The sequence below is a fragment of the Fukomys damarensis genome, unplaced genomic scaffold (assembly GCF_012274545.1).
Source record: "Fukomys damarensis isolate Sample0158 unplaced genomic scaffold, DMR_v1.0_HiC HiC_scaffold_34, whole genome shotgun sequence".
NCBI classification, from domain to species: domain Eukaryota; kingdom Metazoa; phylum Chordata; class Mammalia; order Rodentia; family Bathyergidae; genus Fukomys; species Fukomys damarensis.
In genome coordinates, this window is record NW_022900946.1 from 21,035,425 (window position 1) to 21,057,392 (window position 21,968).

The 21,968-nt window shown below is 55.7% G+C and overlaps 2 protein-coding genes across 3 annotated transcripts in view; one reads left to right on the forward strand and one right to left on the reverse strand.

The window, feature by feature from the left end:
• Caskin1 (CASK interacting protein 1) overlaps positions 1–1,603 on the forward strand; it is an 11,575-nt gene extending 9,972 nt beyond the window's left edge. Inside the window, exons 20-21 of the mRNA XM_033758552.1 lie at positions 1–167; positions 326–1,603. The exon at positions 1–167 is cut by the window's left edge and continues 98 nt beyond it. Of these exons, the coding sequence (XP_033614443.1) occupies positions 1–167; positions 326–422 (264 nt within the window). The 3' untranslated portion in view covers positions 423–1,603. The remainder of the gene's footprint in view (positions 168–325) is intronic.
• Traf7 (TNF receptor associated factor 7) overlaps positions 1,587–21,968 on the reverse strand; it is a 20,611-nt gene continuing 229 nt past the window's right edge. Inside the window, exons 2-21 of one of the 2 annotated variants that reach the window (XM_010603509.2) lie at positions 13,464–13,586; positions 13,190–13,247; positions 10,354–10,445; positions 8,133–8,249; positions 7,613–7,705; positions 7,344–7,377; positions 6,355–6,538; positions 6,151–6,279; positions 5,401–5,618; positions 5,251–5,324; positions 4,987–5,035; positions 4,780–4,907; positions 4,504–4,586; positions 3,775–3,814; positions 3,540–3,656; positions 3,343–3,465; positions 3,074–3,193; positions 2,850–2,981; positions 2,645–2,764; positions 1,587–2,480 (exon numbers count right to left, since the gene is read on the reverse strand). In XM_010603509.2, the coding sequence (XP_010601811.1) occupies positions 2,466–2,480; positions 2,645–2,764; positions 2,850–2,981; positions 3,074–3,193; positions 3,343–3,465; positions 3,540–3,656; positions 3,775–3,814; positions 4,504–4,586; positions 4,780–4,907; positions 4,987–5,035; positions 5,251–5,324; positions 5,401–5,618; positions 6,151–6,279; positions 6,355–6,538; positions 7,344–7,377; positions 7,613–7,705; positions 8,133–8,249; positions 10,354–10,445; positions 13,190–13,247; positions 13,464–13,544 (2,007 nt within the window). In that variant the 5' untranslated portion in view covers positions 13,545–13,586 and the 3' untranslated portion in view covers positions 1,587–2,465. Of the gene's footprint in view, positions 2,481–2,644; positions 2,765–2,849; positions 2,982–3,073; positions 3,194–3,342; positions 3,466–3,539; positions 3,657–3,774; positions 3,815–4,503; positions 4,587–4,779; positions 4,908–4,986; positions 5,036–5,250; positions 5,325–5,400; positions 5,619–6,144; positions 6,280–6,354; positions 6,539–7,343; positions 7,378–7,612; positions 7,706–8,132; positions 8,250–10,353; positions 10,446–13,189; positions 13,248–13,463; positions 13,587–21,968 lie in introns of both variants that reach the window. The other variant, XM_010603508.2, reaches the window with a different exon arrangement.

The following is a 21,968-nucleotide window of genomic DNA, read 5'->3' on the forward strand; positions in this document are numbered from 1 at the left end:
CGTGCTGCTGCTGCCGCTGCCGCCGCTGCCGGGGCTCCCGCTGCACCCGACAGCACTTCCCCCGGGGACAGCGCGCGGCAGAAACTGGAGGAGACCAGCGCGTGTCTGGCTGCTGCGCTGCAAGCAGTGGAGGAGAAGATCCGGCAGGAAGATGGGCAGGGCCCACGGTAGGTGGGGAACCGCAGGCACAGGGAGATTCTCAGACTTGGCCCGGGCTGGGTGGGGCGTGTGGGCGGGGCGACCCCTACCGGAGAGGCGGGAGCTTCCCGGCCTAAGGGGTGGGTCCTGTGCTCCCGGGGCCACGCTCACTTGCGATCGCCCCTAGACCCCCTGAGGCCGTGAAGAGCACAGGCAGCATCCTAGACGACATCGGCAGCATGTTCGACGACCTGGCCGACCAGCTGGACGCCATGCTGGAGTGAGGTGGCCATCCTCATCCGACCCGCCGCCCCAGGGCTCCAGCCCGCACACTGACCTTTACCTCAGGATGGGTCCCTCCGAGCGCGGGCGGGACTGCTCAACCCCGGCAGAAGCACAACTCTTGTCCTGGCCCGGACCGGCACCCACCTGCAGGACCGCCTGGGCAGGGGCTCCAAGGGCTCTGGGTGGACACGCTGCCCCGTGGTGCCCAGCCCTGTCTGCTGCTCCCTGTGCAATAACTGCTGGGCCACAGCCGCCGCCTCTGAGCGAGTGGTGGGCTGCCCGCTCCCTGGCGCGTGTAGATGAGATGGGGCAGCTGCTGTCATCCCCTCCCCAACCTGTGGCAGAGCACAGGCCTATGCCCAGCACAGAACTGTCCACTGGGGAACCTCTGCCAGTCGTTCTGGCACAGCACAAGGGACAGGGGGCCAAGGTTGGCTGCCCCACTGCACCCCAGAATATAAGCTATCAAAAATATTTATTGGGAATGAGCTAAGGCAGATTTCCCCAGAGAAACAAAAAGGTATAACTTTAACAAATATATATTTAAAGAAAGAAGAAATATTATTGATTATATTAGAAAACCATTTACCAACTGAAAGGACACTGGAGCCCAGCTTGAGACTAAAACCGTCAGGGACCCAGGCCATCTGTCTGTGTCCTTCCCTCCCTACATCTAGGAGTGGTTGTGCCCCAGCCTTGAACACACAGGAGACTGGAAGGGGCTTTGCCCAGAGTCTCTCCCCTGTAACTTATCTGCATTGGGAGAACTTGAAGGATGTGCCTTGCTGGCTGATGGGCTGTATTCTGTGCCCTTGAGATTGTGGGGAGGGCTTTCTCCTCCTGGGCTGGCCATGCCCTGGGGCTGCTGGCAGAAGTGCCCTGGGGCAATATGTCATCGTGGGCATGTCAGCTGAGTGCATGACAGCAGTGTGGGTGCAGAGGTATGCATGCCAGGCTGCAGGCAGATGTGTGTGCAAGGGTGTGCCTGACTGTCTCCCCAGGGCCTCATTCAGTTCCTATGGATGCTTCTGCTCATGGTCCAGGCTGTGTTGTGTGGTCATTTTCGCCTTCTCTTTCCTCCCTCTAAAAAGTACTGACTGGTCTCCTCTATCGTGTTTGCTGATCCACAAGTGTTGGGCACAACTTTGACATTTCTTTAAAAAAAAAAAAAAAAAAAAAAAATTAAAAACTGCCGAAAACCAGCAATTGTGCTGCAGGCTGGTGGAGGGGGCCAGGTAGGGTGATGCCTAGGCATGGGTCCTCTTCCAAATGTCACACCTGGGGCTTCCTGGTGAGTTGACCAGCTGGCTGTCAGTGGGCAGCCCAGGCTGGGACTCTGGGAGGGGGGGAGGGGGGGGTTGTCTGGGCAGGGAGCTGCTGTCAGCTGGCTATCAATAAACAGCAGAGATCGGAGCTCTTGGTTCACTCTTTTGAGGCTGCGGGGTTGGGGGAAGGGGGCACAGGGATTAGAGGCCCTGTTGTGCCTCTTTCTGCAGGGAAAGAAGGGCCCAGATTCCCTCACACATTGCTGGTGCCCGTGCACATACCCAGGGCCACACATAGGCCCCTGGTCCCAGGACCCCTCCCCACTCAACAGCCACAGTCTGTGCCACTTTTATTTCAATCAGGAAGTAATCAAATAAGCAAATCTATATACAGTCTAAAAACAGTAGAAAAGGGGGGCCAGGGATTTAGCTCAGTGGCACCACGCCTGCCTTGCAAATGCAAGGTCGTGAGTTCAATCCCTGGTACCAAAACCAAAAAACAGTAGAAAAGGTGAGTAAAAAGGCTCTCAGTTCATCTGGAGTGTGGATGGATGAAGGGTGGACTGGAGTGTCGTACCTGGCACCGAGAGGGGCCTGGGCCTTGCCCTGGCAAGAGTGAAGGCAGGGCCAAATAGAAGGAGGTTTGCCAAGTGTGTAGCAACAGTGGGGGACACTGCTGGCCACTTGAGCCCATTTACCTATCCTCACACGGCAGGCAGAATCCCAAACCTGGCTCAAACAAGGCCCAGAAGGAGCTGAGGCCTGGCTTGGATTCTGTTAGCATGTCCAAACCTGCAAGGAAAGGACTCCGGTTCAAGTGCCCCTGTCCTCCAGGGATACCTGGTGATCACACTTGACTTCCCCTCCCACTTGCCTGGGGCTTCTAGTTCCTTGCCCCCCACCCCCTGCTCCATCCATGCAGCTCCTTCAGATGGTCTGGAGCATAAAGCACTGACCTTTACGGTACTATCCACAGCCCCTGAGAAGAGCCGGCCCCGGGACACGGCCAGAGCAGTCACACTGCCCTGGTGGCGGAGCAGGGTCTGTGTGCAGATCATGTTGTCCATACTCCAGACCTGGGGGGCACATAGGATATGAGGGTTTGTTCAGGCCCAACCACCCTCCTTCTAGGCCTTCTGCTGCTGCGGGGCTAGCACATACTCGGAGGGACCGGTCATAGGACGCACTGAAGACTTTGGTCTGGTCGGGTGTTGAGATAACTGCCAGGGCGTACACGGTGCCTACGTGGCCTGTGAGGGTCCGCACCTGCTCCTTGGACTCGATGTCCCACACCTGAGAGGGGGCAGGCAAAGGACAGAGACCCAAAATGAGAGAGCCCAAGACAGGCCCCGAGTCAGTCCTACCCTCAGGCACCTGGCCCTTACATGGATGAGGTTCTCATAGGTGCCACAAACAATGTGGTGATTCGTCACAGCAATGGAGTAGACACTGCCACCAGACGTCTGCAGGACGTGGATGCAGTCAAGGGTTCGGATGTCCCAGATCTATGGGCAAATATGGCCACTTGGTTCCAGGCTGAGATACCAGGAGGCAGCCCATCCATGCAGGAGTGCACGAATCATGATGGGTACGGGGCAGGAGGAACCCCCAAGGGCCAGCTGGGAAGTGAGGCAGGGGGTGTGACTCCATGTACCTTGATTGTCTGGTAGGAGCCACTGTACAGGTAGCTCTGGGCTGCTACAAGGGCCCGCACCCAGTGATTGAGGCCTGTGAGCTCCTTCTTCAACTTTAGCTCAGTGCCCACAATGTCCCAGACCTGTGGAAATGGCTATAAGCAGGGACGGGGGTGCACCCAGGGCCCACATGTGTACGCTTGCCCTTTGCCTGTACCTTGATGGCCTTCAGGGAGCCACTGAAGAGCATGTTGTGGGACGATACCAGTGTACACACAGGGTTGTCATGGGCCCGGATGGTATTCACCTTCTGCAGGTTCTGGATGTCCCACACCTGAGGGGGTGGATGGCAAGCCTCAGAGTCCAGCCCTGCTACCTGGAGCCTACACCACTGAGAGAAGGCTTACTGGGCCACCTCCTCCCACTCCTGCCTGCCCATGGGCCCTACTCACGATGATAGTACAATCTGCAGAGCCACTGTATAGTTTGCACCTGGGAAAGCAAAGTTAACGTATGAGGGCGGGGGAAGCCACTGTCCTTGCTGACACTGCCCTGCCTGGACCACAGGAACCAGCAACTTTGCCTGGTACCAGCACCACTGTTGGTTCCCTGAGCCAGGCCCCATTCTGTGTGGGAACTTTAAAAGTGGTGGCCTAGCCACTGATGCCTGCCTGGAAAGGTAGGAATCCCCGCCCTTAACACAAAGTCCTAGGACTGGCTGCTGCCACCTAAACCGCTGCTTCTAGTAAGCAAGTAGTCCTTCCTTTCTATACACATGAATGCTCACACACAGACTCCCAACGTGAAGCAAGAAGACAGGTCTAGGGAAGAAGACATCCAAAGCAAGGAGATGGCTGGGGCAGCTGTTCCACAGATCCTAGCTGTACTGGTGAAAGCTATGTCCTTGCCTCAACCTTCTAAGAGTCTTACTGCCAGCCTCTGGCCACCTAAGGCATGCCAGGGCCAGACTTTGTAAACACACAACTGGAAACGGAGCAGCCATGCAAGGGCCTACATAATACCACACAGAAGACTAGCCTCGCTCAGGGTCTAGGGTACCCTAGCAGGGAAGAAGTCCGACATGCAGTCACACAGGCTCAGGCTTATGGTTTATGGCCTACAGGGTAGGAGCACACTGTCTCCTGTCTCCAGCATCAGTAGGCACATGTGTCCAGACTCACCCCTGGATGCAGAGAGCCAGCACAATGCCATCATGGCCTTCTAGTGTTTTCTGGCACTTGTAGGTGGTACAGGTGTCCCATACCTGCAAAGACCAGGGTCAGAGTTGGGTTCCAAAAGGGTCATCTCAGTGCCAAGAGCTAGGATCGCCAGATAAAGATGGCAGCCATCCAAGGGAAAGGGCCCCATCCAGGTAGGTCCAAGTTGGCAAGGCTGGCTTTCAGTGCTCAACCCAGCCTGGCCAGGCTACAGAAACCATGGGACAGGATCCTACCCACCTTGATAGTCTTATCAGAGGAGCCGCTAAAGAGCAGGTCACCCATAGAGTAGACACAGAGGCACCAGACAGGACCCTGGTGGCCCACAAAAGTCCCTTTGCACTTGAAGATCTGCTGAGGGTCATAGGCTGCAGAGAAGAGAAGACAGTGAGGGACCCAGTGGGGCCCTAGGGATAGTGGGTGAGAATAGCAGTGGACTCTACTCACATCCTAGGATGCCCATGTTCAACCGGGCATTGATATGGGACAGCTCATCCTGCAAGGCCAAGAGCAGTGGAGGGCAAATGGGTGGAGCTGCCATGGCCATCAGTGTAGCCATGGAGCTCCAAGGCCAGGGGTGGCAGCAGTCTTCTCCAGAACTCTGGCTCCTAACCCCGACGAGTGGGGGCAGCGGCCAGTGGGGAAGGGCTGCCCATGAGGCCCAACCCCACCCTTCTGAATCTCAACCACCTTGAGCCCCACTGTGCTCACATTCAACATGGATGCATCCCTCCGGAACTCCATGAGGTCCTCACTGAGTTTGCTCTGGTTCTCATCCAGGACATCTGAGCAGCAGGAGAGGAGGCGTCACTGGGGTCAGGCACAGTGGCTGTACCCTGTACCCTCCAGGCTGGTTCTCACCAAACTTGAGCTCGAGGCTCTTCTCTAGTTGGTCAATCTTCTCTGAGAGCTTGCCCAGCATAGAGCGTAGGAAGGCGATCTCCTGGTCTTTCTGTGCCAGTGCCACGTGCATCTCATGGAAGCGGTCGTCCGTCTGCTGCAGGAATTCCTTCAGGCCCTCAAAGCGGCACGTCTCCAGATGTGTCTCGTATGTGTCCTGGTTTCCAATGAATGTACACCTAGGGGGACAGGACAGCTGCCCGCCTGCCTGCCCAGTGGGACCCTTCCCATCTTTCCAACTCCAAGGAGTCCCTGAGAATCTTCCACTGCCAGGCCCTCCACCTGCCAGACCTCCACCACCCAGTAGCCAGCAGCTATTTTACCAGCAAAATCCAATCTTGAGCCCTCAGTGCGCTTCAACTGCTCCCTGACCCTAAGAATAAAATCAACCCCCACTGGGCTCCCTGCGCTGAAGAGCCAAGGCCCTCTTCTCTCTGCTCACAACTCTGGCTATTTGTTCAACCTGCCATGCTAAGCCAGCTCTGGCACACTCTTGTGTGCAGACCTTCCCCAGTACCCCAGCTCCCCAACTTGTCCAGTCCCTTCTTTGCCTTCCCGTGGGACTCGAATCTCTTGGGCATCCTGATCTTGCTTGTGCTGATGGTGACAAGTGTGGCTCCCGTCTCCAGCCCATCCCTCCAGGCCCAGCACAGAGGGGCTCTCCATCCAGCGATGCTGAGGAGAGCCCGGAGTCCCCCCACTCACCCGTACTTGGAGTGTGGACACTTGATATGCTCGCATTCCTTGAGGTGGGCCTCCAGGTTCATCTTGAGGAGGGGAGGACAGCTGGGGTTGTTGGGGCAGCGCACCGGCCTGTAGTCACAGCTGCTCTCGTGATCCCTGTGTGAGGGCAGGACACAAGGTCTGAGCCAAGGCCGCGTGGTGAAACCAAGAACTAGGGGTGGAGGTACTTACTTGCGGGCACTGAGCTTTATGGTGAAGGGGCACCCCCGGGGGTCCACCTCAAAGACGCTGGGCTTCCCCACGCCTGCCACGCGACAGCCGTGCCTACAGTGGATGAAGAGCTCCCCAATCTGCTCAGCCACCGCAATGTTGTTCACCACCACTGTCAGCTTGGCGTTGTCCACGGGACACTTCTCTGCGAAGGGGTTGCATGCTAAACCTACCACCTGCCCCACCGCCCCCTCCGTGGTAGCCCCAGGTAGATATGAGCCCTCTGGGTACATGTTTCACTAAGCCATCTGCCCCACTGAGGCACACAGGTGCATAGCTGGCTCAGTCTGGAGGACGAGGTGGTCATAGAAGGCTCTCAGGTAACCTGGTAAAGTAGTGGGAAGGGCCAAGCGGACAGAGGACGGGGTGTGGAAAGGCAGTCATGTAACCTTAACAGTGGCATGGAGCCAGCCAGCTAAAGGCAGGAGAAGCTGGTGAGGATGGCAACTTTTTGGGGGGTCGGGGTGGGGTACTGGGAATAGAGCTCAGGACCTTGCACTTGCCAGGCAAGCCCAGCGCCACTGAGCTAAATCCCCAGCCCCAGGATGGCATCTTATGACAGAGCATAGGTGCCAACACTGGGAGGCTTCATCCCATGCCTGCCATGGGGAAAGGTCTGGGTATGGAGACAACAGGAGTTCTGGCTCTCACCGCCCACTGAGGAGGCACCAAACCTTACCTGAGTGCCCACAGTGCTGGCCCAGGCCCAGCAGAGGCCAAGTGTGCTAGACACTGCACAGGCCATATGGTCTGCCATTTTCTCCAACCTCCCGAACCACACAATACAGGGTTGAAATATGGAACCACAACTGAGAGAGGATCCCATAACCCCTCAGGGATTAATAGCAAGCCATGGCCTTTTCAGCAGCCAGGGACCCAAGCAGGACTGAGACCACCCACTCTCACTAGTTAACAAGGTAGCCAGGCCCAGATGGGAAGGAGGGACCTACCTGACTTCAAGGCACATCTCCTACAGAACGTGTGCTGTGGGGATAAAGGGCAGGCATAGGGAATAGGCACAGTGCTCACCTCACGTTAAGGCCAGTGGCAGCTCAGGGTTCACCACCACCCCAAGCCCAAAACAAAAGGCACCTGCTGGGCAGCCAGACCAGGCACATGACAAAGGGGCAGGCCTACAAGGAAGTGGGCCAGCAGCCCACTGCTCTGAGTCAGGGTGAGCAGCCTAGGCAGGGGGAAGGGGCCCATCAGGTGGCCTCACCCCACACGTGGTGATCACAGGGTCCTTGAACACGCTGCAGCAGAGCTGGCAGCACAGCTTTACTGAGGGCTGCTCAGCAAACACTAGTGGCTCCTGAAATAAGCAGGGCAAAGGATGGTGAAGGGGAGGTGGGCCTGAATGAAGACGTGGCCGGGAGGCTGCCCTCAGTCATGCCACCCTGGCCGGCTATCCCACCCCAGCCGGGTGAGGCCTATCCTGAGGGGGACGCTGAGGCCGGGGTGGCCCTAGAGGCAGAGCCCAGGCAGAGGGCTGTGTCCAGTAGTGTGGACAGCAGCTACACCGCAGCCTGCAATCGCTCTCACTTGCCGCTCCTGCTGGGATGAGGAGTAGGAAGCTCTCTGTGAGATGGGTGGGGAGACTGAATCTAGAGGGCCTGGCCTGGCCCCCAGTCCCAAAATGGACCATGGAGGACCTGAGGCCCTGGCCAGGCCTGAGAAGAAGATGCCCGTGATACTGCCGCAGTGACAACCCCGGAAGATCCTCCACAGCCCACACCTACCGGCTCCTCCTCCTCCTCAGGCAGTGAGAACGTGGAGCGAAGGGACATGCTGGACTCGGAGTGCAGGGAGCGGACGGAGATGGCTGAGTCGGAACGGCGGGGAGTGCTGATGGGGGGCTGCACAGGGACAGGCAACCCATCAGGGGCTCTGTGCAGAGGGAACTCTGGAAGCACAGCAGCCTTTGGCCCCCTTGTCCCAGTGGCTACTCTCAGGGCCCACAGGGGCTGTGGCTGGTGCAGTCTTGGTCCCCCACCTGCCTGCCTGGGCCAGCCTGGGTCCTGGTGTTGAGCTGCCCGCTCCCACTGCCAACTTTCTTTGTGTAAATGGAGAGACTTCCTGCTATTCAATTCTACGAGGACATGCTCTGGCCGCTTCCTGCTTCCTGTGAGGGAATGTGCGCCGTAGAGGGGGTGCCTCCACCAGCCAATCCCAGAGCGGCTGTGGGCCCCTGGACTGCTAGATGGAAGGGAATGGAAAGCGGACCCAGGAGGGGTATCCGGGGTTCCGAATGTCTGCCTGGAATCACCGGCCAGGAGACACAGGGTCCAGGCTGAGAGGCTCACAGAGGAAGCAGGGACAGCGTCCCCACTGAGCCTTGGCTGAGCCTTCTGAGTACCAAGGTGAGGGCACAGGTGCCTGCCTGTTTGAGCCACTCACAGTAAGGGCTTGGAGGGCACTAAGGGGAAGAGGCAAGCACTGCCCCTTCCTGCCTTCTGGCCTTGAAACCTTCAGAAGTTTCTCAGATCTTTTGGTACCCATCGCTTCATCCTCCTGGGATATGATAGAACTGGCAGCCACCATCTTAAACCACAACCATTGGAAAGCAGCATATAGATCCACACCTCTACCTGTCCCCCATGCCACAAACAACCCAAAGGAAAGAGCCTACTCCTTGCCAGCCCAGCCGAGAAGCCCCCTAGTGCAAAGGCATAGCCAGTCCCAGGGCTGGGTGTCCCTGAGTGGGAAGCAGAGACAAGGGACACAGACCTCCCACATCGGGACGGTGCCCATCTCCCTCCACAGGGCCCCGAGTGGCTTGTCCACATGGAAATGCCACATGAGGAAGAGGCGAAAGTAAGAGGAAGTGAGTCAAATATCCCCAGGGCTGGTGACAGAAACCAGACAGGAGCTGACAGGGAGCTCCACTTGCATCTGCCCCTTAGGTGCTCTTCTTGGGATCACACTGTCCTGAGCACAGGGCCTGAGGTGGAAGAAGGCCCAGCTACCTCACATGGAACAATCAGAGGTCTTGGACAGAGATGAGGCAGGCAGGGGCCGGAGGGTCAGGACACAGGTCTACCTGACTCCCTGAGACATCATGCACAGCCCCTGTGTGCTTGCTCATTTAACTAAAAAGGGGCTCTCTTCCTATTGAAAAAAAAAAAAAAAGTCTGGCCGCTGAGGAAGCCTGGCTGGGCCTGAGAACCAGCTGAAACCACCAGCAGGCTGCCACGCCCAACAAAGGCTGTGTACCAGGTAAAGCATAGTGGAAGCATAAAGGAGTGTGTCCAGTTTCCCTGCCTCTCTGCCACTCTGCTCCTCTGCATCCTCGGGCAGTCCTCCCAGAGGCAGCCCTGTTCCTCCGGCAGCCCTAGAGGCCGACAGTGAGCACCAGTGAAGCCCCTGGCAGGGAATGGCCACCGTGACCCTGCCCACAGGACTCAGGCACCAACAGCCAGCTGATGGCCCAGCGCTCCTCCTTTCTCACACAGCCAGACACAAGGTGCTCTCCAGCTCTCTCCGGGACTTAGCAGAGTCCTCCTGAGCCCTACTGCCTTGCTGACCCTACAACTTGGGTCCACCCTCCTTCTCCAGCTGTTGTATCCATGTCTCCTAGTCAGGACCCCCTCCTTAATATCCTGCCTTTACCTTACAACCCTACTTACTCTCTCCTCAGTAGCAAAGGAAGCTTTCAAAACATGAATTTCACCTTGTCTCCCTCCTGACTCCCACCTTACTTAAGACAGAAGCAAATGTGCCTCATCCTGGACTTCAGATACACCTTCCAACCTAGCTCTCCAAACTGGCCGCCTACTGCCTCCTGCACCAGGCACAGGGCCTCCTCTTAGTCTCAGGGTCTTGCCACGTAAGCTCAAACCTCACAGCGCACACATGCTGTTTCCTCGCCTGGATACAGTTCCTTGTCCCTGGCGTAGCTACAGTCAGCGTCCCCTGGGCCTGGTCTACAGGACAGAGTGGAAAGAGGAAGCTGAGGCCTACCATGCTGTCCTCCTCATCCCGTGGGGAGTAGGCAAGGGTGCTAGAGGAGGAAGGTGTCCTTCGGTGCTGTTTGTATGTGCTGCTCCCATCAGCTGCAAGAGAAGAGAGAAAGGGAGCGCTGGACACCATGAACACAGGCTTTGCACAGAGGCCTGACCCAAACTTGCAGGGTAATGGGCCAGGGCAGAGGGCAATCCGAGTTCCTGGCTGGTGGAGCCTGTGCAGTATGTGGGGCCCTGTGGCTATCTCCAGCTCTTGGCCCTCTGTCTCTGGTAGGGGTGGGGTTGTATCCCACGGTCAAGCCTGTGCCAGGAGTGTGGCTGTGAAGTTCAGCCTGTACCTTCATAGTCCTGGGCCCCTGCACTGAGTACTGCGGTAAGAGTTGCTGCTGCTGCTGTTTCTTCCTCTTTTTGTCCCCCTGTACTAGAGCCTTTGCACTGAACTCCATCTGCAGCACCCCCCTTTTTCTTTTCTTTCTTTGTTTCTTTCTTTTCAGTGCTGGGGATCGAACTCAGGACCTTGGGCTTGCGAGGCAAGGGGCAGCACCACTGAGCTAAGTCCCCAGCCCCACTTTTCCTTTTTGAGATAGGGTCTTGCTGTATTCAGGGTGGCCATGAACTCACAGCCATCCTCCTCCCTCAGCCTCTCAAGAGCTAGGATTATAGGTGCGTACCACCAAGGTTGGCCTTTTTCCCCGCTTTTTCATACAGGGGAACAAACTCAGGACCTTGTGCTTGCAAGGTAAGCACGGTGCCACTGAGCTAAGTCCCCAGCCAGGCTTTGCCTTTTTAAATTTTTAAGTTTTTTTTTTTTTTTTGTACCAGTAATCAAACTCAGACCTTGCACTTGCCAGGCAGGTGCGGTACCACTTAGCTACATCCTTGACGCCCTTTTTTTTAAATTTTGAGACAGAGTTTCACTAAATTACTCAGGCTGGGCTTGAGTTTACAACCCTCCTGCCTTAGCTCCTGAAGTGCTGGGATTACAGGTGGGCACCACCATGCTTGGCTCAGGAGAGGCTTCTTTCAGAACTTCTACAAGTCCCAGAACCCGCCCTGGTCTGGGACACTCTCTACTCAGCCGAGGGGCACCACCAATGCCAAAGGATGACCCCCAAGTGAGTCCACATCTTGTCTGACCTTCAGGGTTACTGCCAAATAAGTTCTCTGACAGCTCCAGTTCACAAAGGAGGCACATGGGCCCATGGTCCTCAGCTGGTACACGGTAGGGCCAGGATCCCATCCTATTGCTCTGGTCCTCTTGCCCCATTCCCTGACACAACCAGAACCAGGAGCAGGCTGCAGCCTTTTTAGCTTCCTCCAAGGGAAGGTGCTGAGGTGCCTTCCCTTTTCCTGTCCACATTACCCTCAGTCAGCCTGGCTAGAGGGGGCAGGGCAGCCCTGTCAGGGGGTGGTCACATGTCCACATGAGGGCCAGAGTGGGACACCTCACAGGCCCAAAGGCAACTTTGGGTACAGGTAGCTCACACCCTCAGCCAGAGGCGCCAGAGAAGATTCCACCAGGCCCAGCCAGGTCCAGCTGTCAAAACCACTGGACCTAAAGGCCTGAGCTCAAGATCAGGACTTGAACTGCCTGTACTGTGACTGGGCCTTAGCTTTCCTATCTGTAACAGAGGAGTCAGATGAGGCATCATTAATGCCTTACTGACTAGCTGACCCTCTACCACCACCACCACCCAGGGATAAGGGTATGAGGGTGCAAGGGGCATTCTCTGCCTCTGGAGCTTTCAACATTTGTGACAGGTACCATGTGGTCTACAAAAGAGGATGGATGATGCTACGCATGGTGGTACATGCCTGTAATCCTAGCACTTGGGTGGCTGAGGCAGAATAGTGAATCTGAGTTCCAATTTAGCAAGACCCGGTCTCAAAAAAAAAGAAAAAGAAAAAGAAAATGTAAAAAGCTGGTGACCAGTTAGGAAATGGTCTCTTAGCTGGGCATAGTGACTTTCACCTATAATCCCAGCACTCAGAAGTTTGAGGAAGGAGAGTCTCCACAAGTATGAGGCCAGCCTGAGCTACCTAGTGAATTCAAGGCCAGCCCCTGAACTACTGTATATAATGAGACCCTGTCTCAAACAGACAAACAGCCAAAAAAGCAACTCTCTTGGTGGCAGGGCAACTTGGGATGATGTATTTTTTTCCCCTCAAAAAAAGCCACATGAGAAAGCCCTCCTGCATGTGCAGCAGGAGATGGTGTGAGCAGGTGTACCTGGTGGCAAGGAGCCTTTGGCTAGGTTTATCCAGGGGAAACCATATCAAGGCAATTAAAAAACCAGTCAGCAGCTGGTGCCCTCCAGCAGGGACTGAGCACCAGACAGAAAAGAGAACACACCGTCCCCAGAATCCTGGCCTAAACATAGGTCCACTTGGCCCTGTGCCTGCAGGAAGTGTGCCATACAGTCTGCCATTTCCTCCAACCTCCTGGACTGAGGCACAGAACCACACTTGAGAGAAGATCCCACAATCTCTCAGGGGTTAGGAACCTGGGGGTGGGAAAGAGCCATGGGTCACTGTGACAAGGGATGGATGGGCCTGGTGGTGCCAGGAAAGTCAGGACAGCCCTCAGTGGAGAGGTGCTGGGCAGGTCCCAGGAGGTGGTAGGATGATGCCAGGACCCTGGGGAAACACAGCAGCAGGGGCTGAGGCACCAGAGTGGGATGGCCTGACTCCTGCCTAACAGGGGACAGCCCAGAACTGGACAGGGTAAGAACAGAGGTCAGAGGCTGACTGCCCTTTCTCTAACACCAGTGGTGAGCTTCCAGCACACTATGGCTGGGAACAGCTTCCTCCCACCCAAAGGCTCACTGGCTCACCTTTGGTGATGGTGGTGACGGCTGAAAAGGCGGGCCCGAAGGTCGTTTCCATTCTGGTCTAAGAGAGAACATGACACACACTAATGCGCTTTCGCACGGCCTGGCCGTATGCATGCACCGCAGGGACCCAGCAACAACATGCGGACACTTTCCTTGTGAGACCCTCGTAGGGTAGGGAGGTAGAGGACTGCCCTGGAGGTGCCACAGCCAGTTTCAAGTTACCAGAGCGTGCTGGGGGGTTGGGGCGGGGTGTGCAAAGAAGGCAGCCCCTTACCCCGGTGCTGACGTCTGGGGAGGGAAGGTTGGTGGGCCCCCCGGAGAAGCGGTTGTAGCGGGTGCTCTTGCCCGAGCTCATGCTCTAGAGAGGCATCCAGGGTCCTTGGGCAGCATCCCCTGCAGATGGGACACAAATGAGGGGCTTGAGAGGCAGCAGCCTGCCCTGGCCAGTCCACTGCAGGGCTCTTCTCCTGTCCGCACTACCAACTTGGCACATCCACTATAGGCCCTACTGCCTCCTCCTGCCCACGGTACGCACAGGCCCCAGGATGAGGCAGATGGAGCTGTGAGGGCAACCAGCTCTCATTGCTCCAGGCTGAACCCTAAAGAGCCCACACAGCCTACCCAGTTCTCTACCTCAGAGGTGAAGAGACCCCCGCCTGTGCTGTCTGCTCTTCTGGGCCCTAAGTCACTGCTGGCTGCTTTCAAGCCTGCCCTTCTTCAGGCCAAATGTCCTTGGGGCCAAAGCTGGGCCTCAGTGGCTGTCTCTACCTGTCCACTGGACCTAGGCCAGATGAAGCCCGCATGAGGACCCAGTCATGCAAGGACTGACCAGGTTACGACAAATGTTTCCAGCCATAGAAGGTGTTATCACAACCTGGCCAGACCCAGTCTACAGGACAGCAGGGCACTGGTCAAACTTCAGAGAGAACCCACAGGTTGAAGTAACTGGAGCCTAACTTCTAAGCGTAAGTCACATGAAGAAAGTCACAGGAAAGAGAGGAATGCCAGTTTTTGACTCCAGAGAGGTCACCGGAATCCCAGTGGTGCAGCTCAGGGGTTTCAGGGCTGGAAGAAGGCAGGTGGGAAGCACACAGGGCTACCAACAATCCCCATCCTCCATAGAAAAGAGGGTCTGGTTAGACCTGGGGGACTGTGCCTTGGCAGGCCCGGCCAGGGGCACCTGCAGGAAAAGGAAGAGTAGAGAGAAAGGGAGACTGGACCCTCAGGTCACACTCAGGAGAGGTTCTGGTTATAGAGTTGTCCACTGCTAAAATGATCTCCCCCCTGCCCTGTCCCCAGTAGGCACCCCACCGAGTGGTGTCCCCACTTTCAGGACCCAACAGTCTGCAAGCCAAGGGGTGGCCTGGGTGGGGCTGGCATGGCACCATCTCCCACCACAGTGGAGTTGCTGTGGTCACAGCACAAAGTCCCAAAGGTGCTCCCCATGGGGAGGAAGGCTACACACCCAAGACTCCTGCCATCAGGCCCATGTGCACTGCCCCACTCAGGGGGCCACTGCAGCACCTAGTAGCACAGACCCCAAGTTCCTTGCTCAAGGATGGGGCCTCTGAACCAGCTTTCTCCCTGGGGGAGAATGGCAGTGGAGTGCCTATCCCAGCGGTCAGGGCCTCACCGCAGGTGTGCTATATACCAAGGCCCTATGGGATAGGGAAGGAATAGGAGGAACAAGGTCCAGAAGGGTCTGGCTGGGTCAAGTGCCAGCCCGCCCGTACCAGGAAGTGGGCATGCCTGTTTGTACTCTAGCCCTGCAGAACACAGCATGCAGACAGCCCAGCTGCTTCTAGCATCTTGTTTTCCACCTGGCATATACACTCCAGGATGGCACTGTCACCCACCACCATGGCCAAAAAGTATGCCTGGTCCACCCAGCAGTGCTCACAGCCCCAGGGTCCACAAAGAGGGGCTGGCTCCTGCTCTGTTCACCACCGCTGCTGACTGCTTGTCCTTTTCTCCCAAAGGACACAGCCTGTGCCCAGGCTCCACTTGCCTCTTCAACTCCCACCTGCAATGCCACCTACCTGCTAGGGATCCTGTCCACTGGATCTAGCTTCAGGGCTCAGGCCCCAAACAACCACCTTGCAGATTGGGGATGGCTCTTGATCCCTGCAATCAGCACTGAAGGTCACCTGGCCCCTGGTTCTGAGTACCCGGGGTCTAGGTAGATGGGTGGAACCCCAAGAGTCTGCCTGAGGCCTCCATCTTTCACTCCCAAGCCCCTGACACACTCTGGGCAGCCGTTACTGTTGAACAACCAGTGCATACACTTGGCTCCACGACAGCTGGCTTCCTCTGCCCCTGTACCAGCCTCAGTACCCAACAGAGGCCACCCCACCCATACCCCTAGCCTGACCGATTTCAGGGCTTGACTGTGTGCTTAAGACTGTACTCTCCAAGGAGAGCTAGGGCCTGCAGACAGGTCCAGAGGAGGTATGGTTCTGGAGTAGAGATGTGAACACGGCAAGTCCAGAAGCACTGTTTTAACTGCCTGTGTCTGTCCTCATCCCGCTAGCAGGAAGGTCCAGGATGGGTGGCCAGGGGATCCACTTGCCACCCTGAGTGAGTGGGGACACCCCATGCCACTGGAAGGCCCAGGCAACCTTAACCTGAGAGTTCCAGGGCTCGCCTGTCAGCAGGAAAGTTTTGTTGCTTTTGTGAACTCAAGGCTGGCTCACAGGGAGGCCTTCAAAAGACACTGACTTGAATTTCAGAAACCCATCTATTCCCTTCACTGCTAGCTTTCAGGGGCACGAGGCTAGCTTCAAGGTCCAGCAAGTGACACCAAAGCCAATGGCCAGGACCCCAGCAAACACTCCCCCCTGGGGCATTAGACAGCCTGCCCGAAGACCAGGGAGGGGACAATAGCACAAGCAGCTCCAATCTGGGAGAGCAGAGTCTGGCTTCTCCCTCTGAGGTGAGGTAAACAGAAAGGCACGCAAGGCAACATGCAAATCAGCCGGAAAGTCCTAAATGAACCAATAGCAGCCAGGCCTGCAACAATGACACTCTGGTGGTGGTGGGGTATAAGACCAGCCCAAGAGCCAGGCTAAGCAAGGAAGGCGGTAGGCAGACTTCAACTTGGCCTGGGAAGCCCCAGCCAGGGACCCAGCGGTGGGCAGGTCCCCCCGCCTGGAGTCCATCAACCCCATTTGTGCGCCCCACCCACGAAGCAGTGATCCAACCTCAACTTTGGAATTGAGCAAGATGCCTGAGGCCTCCCCTCAGCCAGGTCCTCCAGGCACTCAATTTTTCAAAAATAATCTTCCTGGTGTTCTAGGCCCAGGACCCAGATAGGAGGGTGCATGTCCTGCAGGCCAAACCCCTAGGAAATATCCCTAGGAAGTACAACTTCAGGATCCCCCTAGAAGCTCTGCAGATCCTGGACAGCTTAGCACCAGCTGTCCTATGCCTGGCCCCCATCCCCAATCTGCTGAGGCTCTGGGGTAGGAAGGAAAATATCAACTAGATTAACAGTTCCTTAGTGGTTCTCTGCACCTTGGAAGCTGGCTCTCCCATCCTACAGTTCTTAGTGCTAGTATGTATGGAGAACAGCCTACCCCGGGGTTGGTACTCTAGTCCCAAACTGGGAAAGGCTATGTGACTGGAAAAGGGCTTTTCTCACAGCTCCCTTGTCTCTCCTTTCCAAGTGTAACACCACTTGCTGTCTTGGGGGCTAGGGTAGGTGCCAGGAGATACAATCTTTCAGAGAGCAAAGGTCTTGAAAAAAACAAGGCTGTCCATCTTGGGTGTCACAGGTCAGTAAGTGTGACCCAAGGGTGCTCAGGTCCTCCAGAGCAAGGCAAGGTGGGGTTGTAGTGTACAAACAGGAAAGGGCAGTATCTTTCTCTAGTCTGCTCCACTATCCCTCTCTACCTGGGACAATGCAAGGCAGTCCTCTGCTCCACCTCACCTGAGTCTGGGGCCAAGGCCCAGGGGTCTTTGTGAACCCACAGCCACAACCCAGGGGTTCCTGGGTCCTGCTACCTGTCCAATGGGGAGTGGGAGATCATCTTCACCACTTGTTTGGAATGTCTCAGTCTCTTTTATGGAAAGCCTGAGCTGCCTCCTTTGAGTAGCTTAGAAAACTGAGAGTTGGGTGGGTCCCAGAGTACAAGGACTGCTTGGGTATCACCCTCAGAGGGATATGGGACACAGGTCTCTACCCCTTCTCTTTTAGAAAGTCTGAGTTAAACTTAGCCAGGGTCCCTGTCCACTTAGGCCCTGCAGCTGGCAGCCAGAACAGCGCTCAGCTCAGGAGGGCCCTGCTAGAGTGGGGGATGGAGGAAGTCTGCAGATGCAAGTCCCTGCTAGGACCAAATAGCTCCTTGCAGGTAGGCTGTAGGGAGACATCCCCTGAAGAACAATGCTGGGCCCTTAAGGGGGCAGGCTCACCCTAGGTATCTCATCAGGCCTGTGACTACCCTGGGGAGAGCCTGGGATGATTCAAGAGGCCTTAGCCCCGCCTGAGCTATGGGTGGCCAAATGGCTGGATTGCAGCCAGAGCTCTAAGCACAGCTCTTGACATCCTGGAGCCAGCCTTGGGGACTTGTAGATGGTCCAGCCTCTAGCTCAGCCCCATCTTGAGCCTCTGGCCCAAGTGCAGGCCTAGCTGCCAAGTCCTATAGAAACAGGCCTGGTTACCATAGCAAAGCCACATGTACTTCCCCTGGCTATTTCCCTGATGTCCCCTTAGCATATCTTTTCCAACCCAGTCAGGCACTGTGACATGGGGAGGGGTTGTGGCCTGGAGTGTCCCTGGCTCTGCTTCCCTCAGTCCTAAGGATCCCTTAGACACTGCAGATCCTGGGCAGAGGACTGATCAGTCTTTCCTGTCACCTAGCACCCTAGCCCAACCACTGCCCTAACCACCTCACCTTTCTTGCCTGCTTTCCACACTCACTGCCCCAATGCTGCAGAGGTCCCTTCACTGGCTCTCCCTTCCTTAGTTTCCTTTTTTTTGAGACAGGATCTCGCTAGCCTTGAACTCTCCATGTAGCCTAGGCTGGCCCTGAACTGGCAGCAATCCTCCAGCCTCAGCCTCTATGCATGACCATGCCCCAGCTGTTTCTTTTGTTTTGTTTTTGAGATAGGGTCTCCTATGCAGTTGAGGCTCGCCTTGAACTTGCTAAGTAGCACAGGCTGGCCTCCAACTCACAGTGATCCTCCTGCCTCAGTCTCCCAAATGTGTCACCACACCCAGCTTGGCTTTCTTCTTGTACCCCACACCCTGCCTGCCCAGGCTGAGTCTCTCCAGCCTCCCTGGCTCCCTCTACCAGAGGGAAAGAGTCCCTCCCACTCAACCCCACTGCCCAGCAGGAATGCATTTCACTGCCCTTGGTGCTGGCCTCATGTCCCTGTCCTTCCCTTTCCAGAACTCTTATCTGTTTGTGGTGCAGGGACCAGGCCAAGTCTGGAGGAAGCCGAGAGGGCTTCCTAGAGGAAGGACTGGCCAGATCCAGAGTAGGTAGACAGCAAAATCTGGGGCATGGGAAGAGATGGCATTTGTCTTCCTGTTCCAACACCCAGTTAGAGGGGGCAGAACTAGGAAGCATGTGCCTAGCTCTCCCAAATTAATCAAAGCAGTCTCAAACTTCTGGGAACAGATTTTGGACCTTCACCAGATAATCAAGTGCCCGGTCCAGCCCAGGCCCACCCTACACTTTCAGGATCCCTTAGGCAGGTTTCTCACCGCTTTCTGCATGCCTTCACTTTCTCTTTCTTATTGCCCAAAAGAAGCTGGGAAGCAGCACAAACTCCCTGGGGCGGTTCTGGTAATGCATAGGGTCCTGTGCCACGCCACCTCTCATTAAGCACCAGTATCCCCACCACCACCAGCAGGGATTGAACTCAGGACCTTGCGCTTGCCAGGCAAGCATATGTCACTGAGCCACATCCATCCATGGCCCTGACCGCTATCTCTTTTTGGCACTCAGAGAGTCCCTTGACCCTCAGTCCTGGATTCTGCAAGGCCGCCCCTTCTACCCTGAAACCCTCCCCTGGGACTGGTTCATTTCCATTCCCCAGCTTCCAGACTGCAGTCTCATTCTGTCCAGGGCTTCCTAGCACCAGCCCCCACACCAACACTAGCCTCCAGTGGCTGTTCTTCATCTGCCCCCAGCTGGCAGCGCACTGCCCCAGGGAACAACCACATTTCTCTGCCCTGGGACTGACACTCTGGGGACACTGCAGGCATCTGTTGAAGGGCAAAGGATTGGTGGGTCCTTCTCCAGAAGGCTGGTAAAATACAAGGGGCCCACCTATTAGTAAGACCAGGCCTGCGAGAACCCTGGTTCACAGCAAGACATTCACCCACCAGCTGTAGGCACATGCTGGCACTGTACACACACACTCTCATGGACCCTTTGAAGTAGGCGTCATAGACACAGTGTGACAGAGTGGTCAAGGACACGGGCCCCAGACTCAGACAGACCGAGATTCAAATCCCACCTTCTCCACTTAAACAGATGTGTGGTTGGGTGAATTGCTTGCCCTCAACTGTCTTAGATTCATGACCATAACACAAAGCAGAGACGGACACAAATCTGGAAGGAGATGTGAGAGGTGACATGTGAGAAATAGTGACAGCTTTTCTAATGGCAGCTCCTCACTAAGCTCAAAGTGGAGCTAGGTGTGGTGGTACATATCTGTAATCCCAGCATTGAGGAAGCTGAGGCAGGAAGATTGCCAGAGGCCAGCCTGGGTTACACAGTGAGTCCACTGCCAACCTGAATTACAGAGTGAAGCCCTGTCTCTAAAGAAACAAAAAAAGCTCAAAGTGGTGGCTGAGAGAGGCGGAGAGGCTGGCCCCTGCACCTGGCCAATAGGAAGTCACACTATGGCTGATTCAAACTCTGTTCCTTCTGATTTCTTCACCACTACCAGCCAAACCCAGGAGCCTTGCCGTGCCCTTGAGTCAACCCTTCGTCAAGCCAAGGAAGGAAGTGACTGCATCACAGGGTTGGGGCTGCCTGTACCCTCCTGACCAGTGTAGGCTCTTTAGCTGCACCTTCTTCCCATTTCTCACACTGGGCATTTCTTTGTCTAACTGCAGGCCAAGGTTCGTGCCAGTGGGTACTAGAGATTATGGACATGCTGAGCTAAATGTGAGTCTCACCCTGGAGGAGCTAAGAGCCAAGGTGGGGAGACAGAGAGGAAGCCCCACTAATCTCCAATCCATCTATCAGAGGTACTTCTCCATGGGTATTTCAGACCCTTATCTTTTCCATTCAAACCCTGAAGCCACAGGGAGTAACTTCAAGGAACCTCACAGGTTGGGCTGCCTTTCCTGGCCACACCCTCCTGGCCTGTCACCTCAGACAGGCTGCATATATCCCTGCTTCCCCTCAGAATGAAGTTCTGGCTTCCTGGAGTGACTGCAGTGAAGAGATGCAGGAACCTCAGGACATAGAGACTAAAGATTCCACAAAGAATTGTGAATGCCCAGAAAGGAAAAAGGAGGGATTTAGAACAGATAGGCTGGGCCTGCCACACAGAAAAGGGGTCTGGGAAGGGAGAGGCCGAGAGAAGGAATAAGAAGGAACCATAGGCCTCTTGAAGACCAGGTGTTAGCAGCACAGAAAAGAGAAGGCCTAGGTGTACATGAGGGGGCTGAGAGGTGGTAAGATAGAGGTGCAGACAGACCAGGCAGATGGAGCTCCTTTTTTGTGGTTTGGGACTTTTTTTTTTTGGTTTTGTTTTTTTGGGGGGTACTGGGGAATCAAACTCTGGACTTTGCACTTTTGAGGTAGGCAGTGGTTATCACTGAGCTAAATCCCTGGCCCCGGTTTTGGTTTTTTGTGACAGGATCTTGCTATCAAGTTCAGTCTGGCCTTGAACTCACCAATGTTGCCCAGGCTGTCCTCCAACTCGAGGTGATATTCCTGCCTGAGAGCCATGTAGTACCGAGCTCAGCTTAGATGGAGCTCCTAAGCAAGTGAGGCAGCAAAGAAGGGTGGAACCCCAGAGCCCTGGACCTCAGCCTCAGCTGACCACCTCGGCCTACCTGCGACAGCCTCTTGTGTCTCCAGTGAGCCCCCACAGCACACAACCCAGAAGGCTCCAGACTTAGACCTCATCCATCTTCTGTGCATCAAGTCCTCCACAGCCTGCTTGTAAGCCCAATACAATCACTGGCCTCTACCCTGTGGAGTTGTCTGGCCTTCCTCAACCTTGCCTCTCTACCACCTCACCAGTGCTCAGTCCGGTGCGCTAATCCCTTTCTCCTGGTTCCTTCCTGAAATCTCTTCCAGCAGTGTCACCAAGACTGGTTACTTCTGTCAGGTCTTTGCCTAACTGTAGGGCTCCCCACCAAGCCAGTAGCCCCCCATACTCACTTTCCCAGCAGGCTGTTTCTTTCATAATACCTATTATAATTCCTTATGATTTTGTCACTCTATTGTCAGTCTCTCCCTTCTCTCTCTAGACCAGGGATTGTGAGGGAGACATTTGACAATGTCTGCTGACACTTATCACAACGCAGGGGTGGGGGTTTTACTGGCTTCCGGTGAGTAGAAGCCAGGGAGGATGCTCAACATTCTACAATGCACAGGACAGCCCCTCGCAGCAAACAATCCAGACCGAACTGTCAACGCAAGTTGGGGGACCATGCATCAGATGAGCTTATAAAATCGGATTCGCGTTTTCCATAGTCTCCCCGGCGCTTAGAACAGTAAATGCAGGAAGAAAGAGAATGAAGCAAAGGAGCGACTGGTGGACAAACTGAAAGGTACGACGTGGATATCCGGGCCCGTCTCGGCCCCGC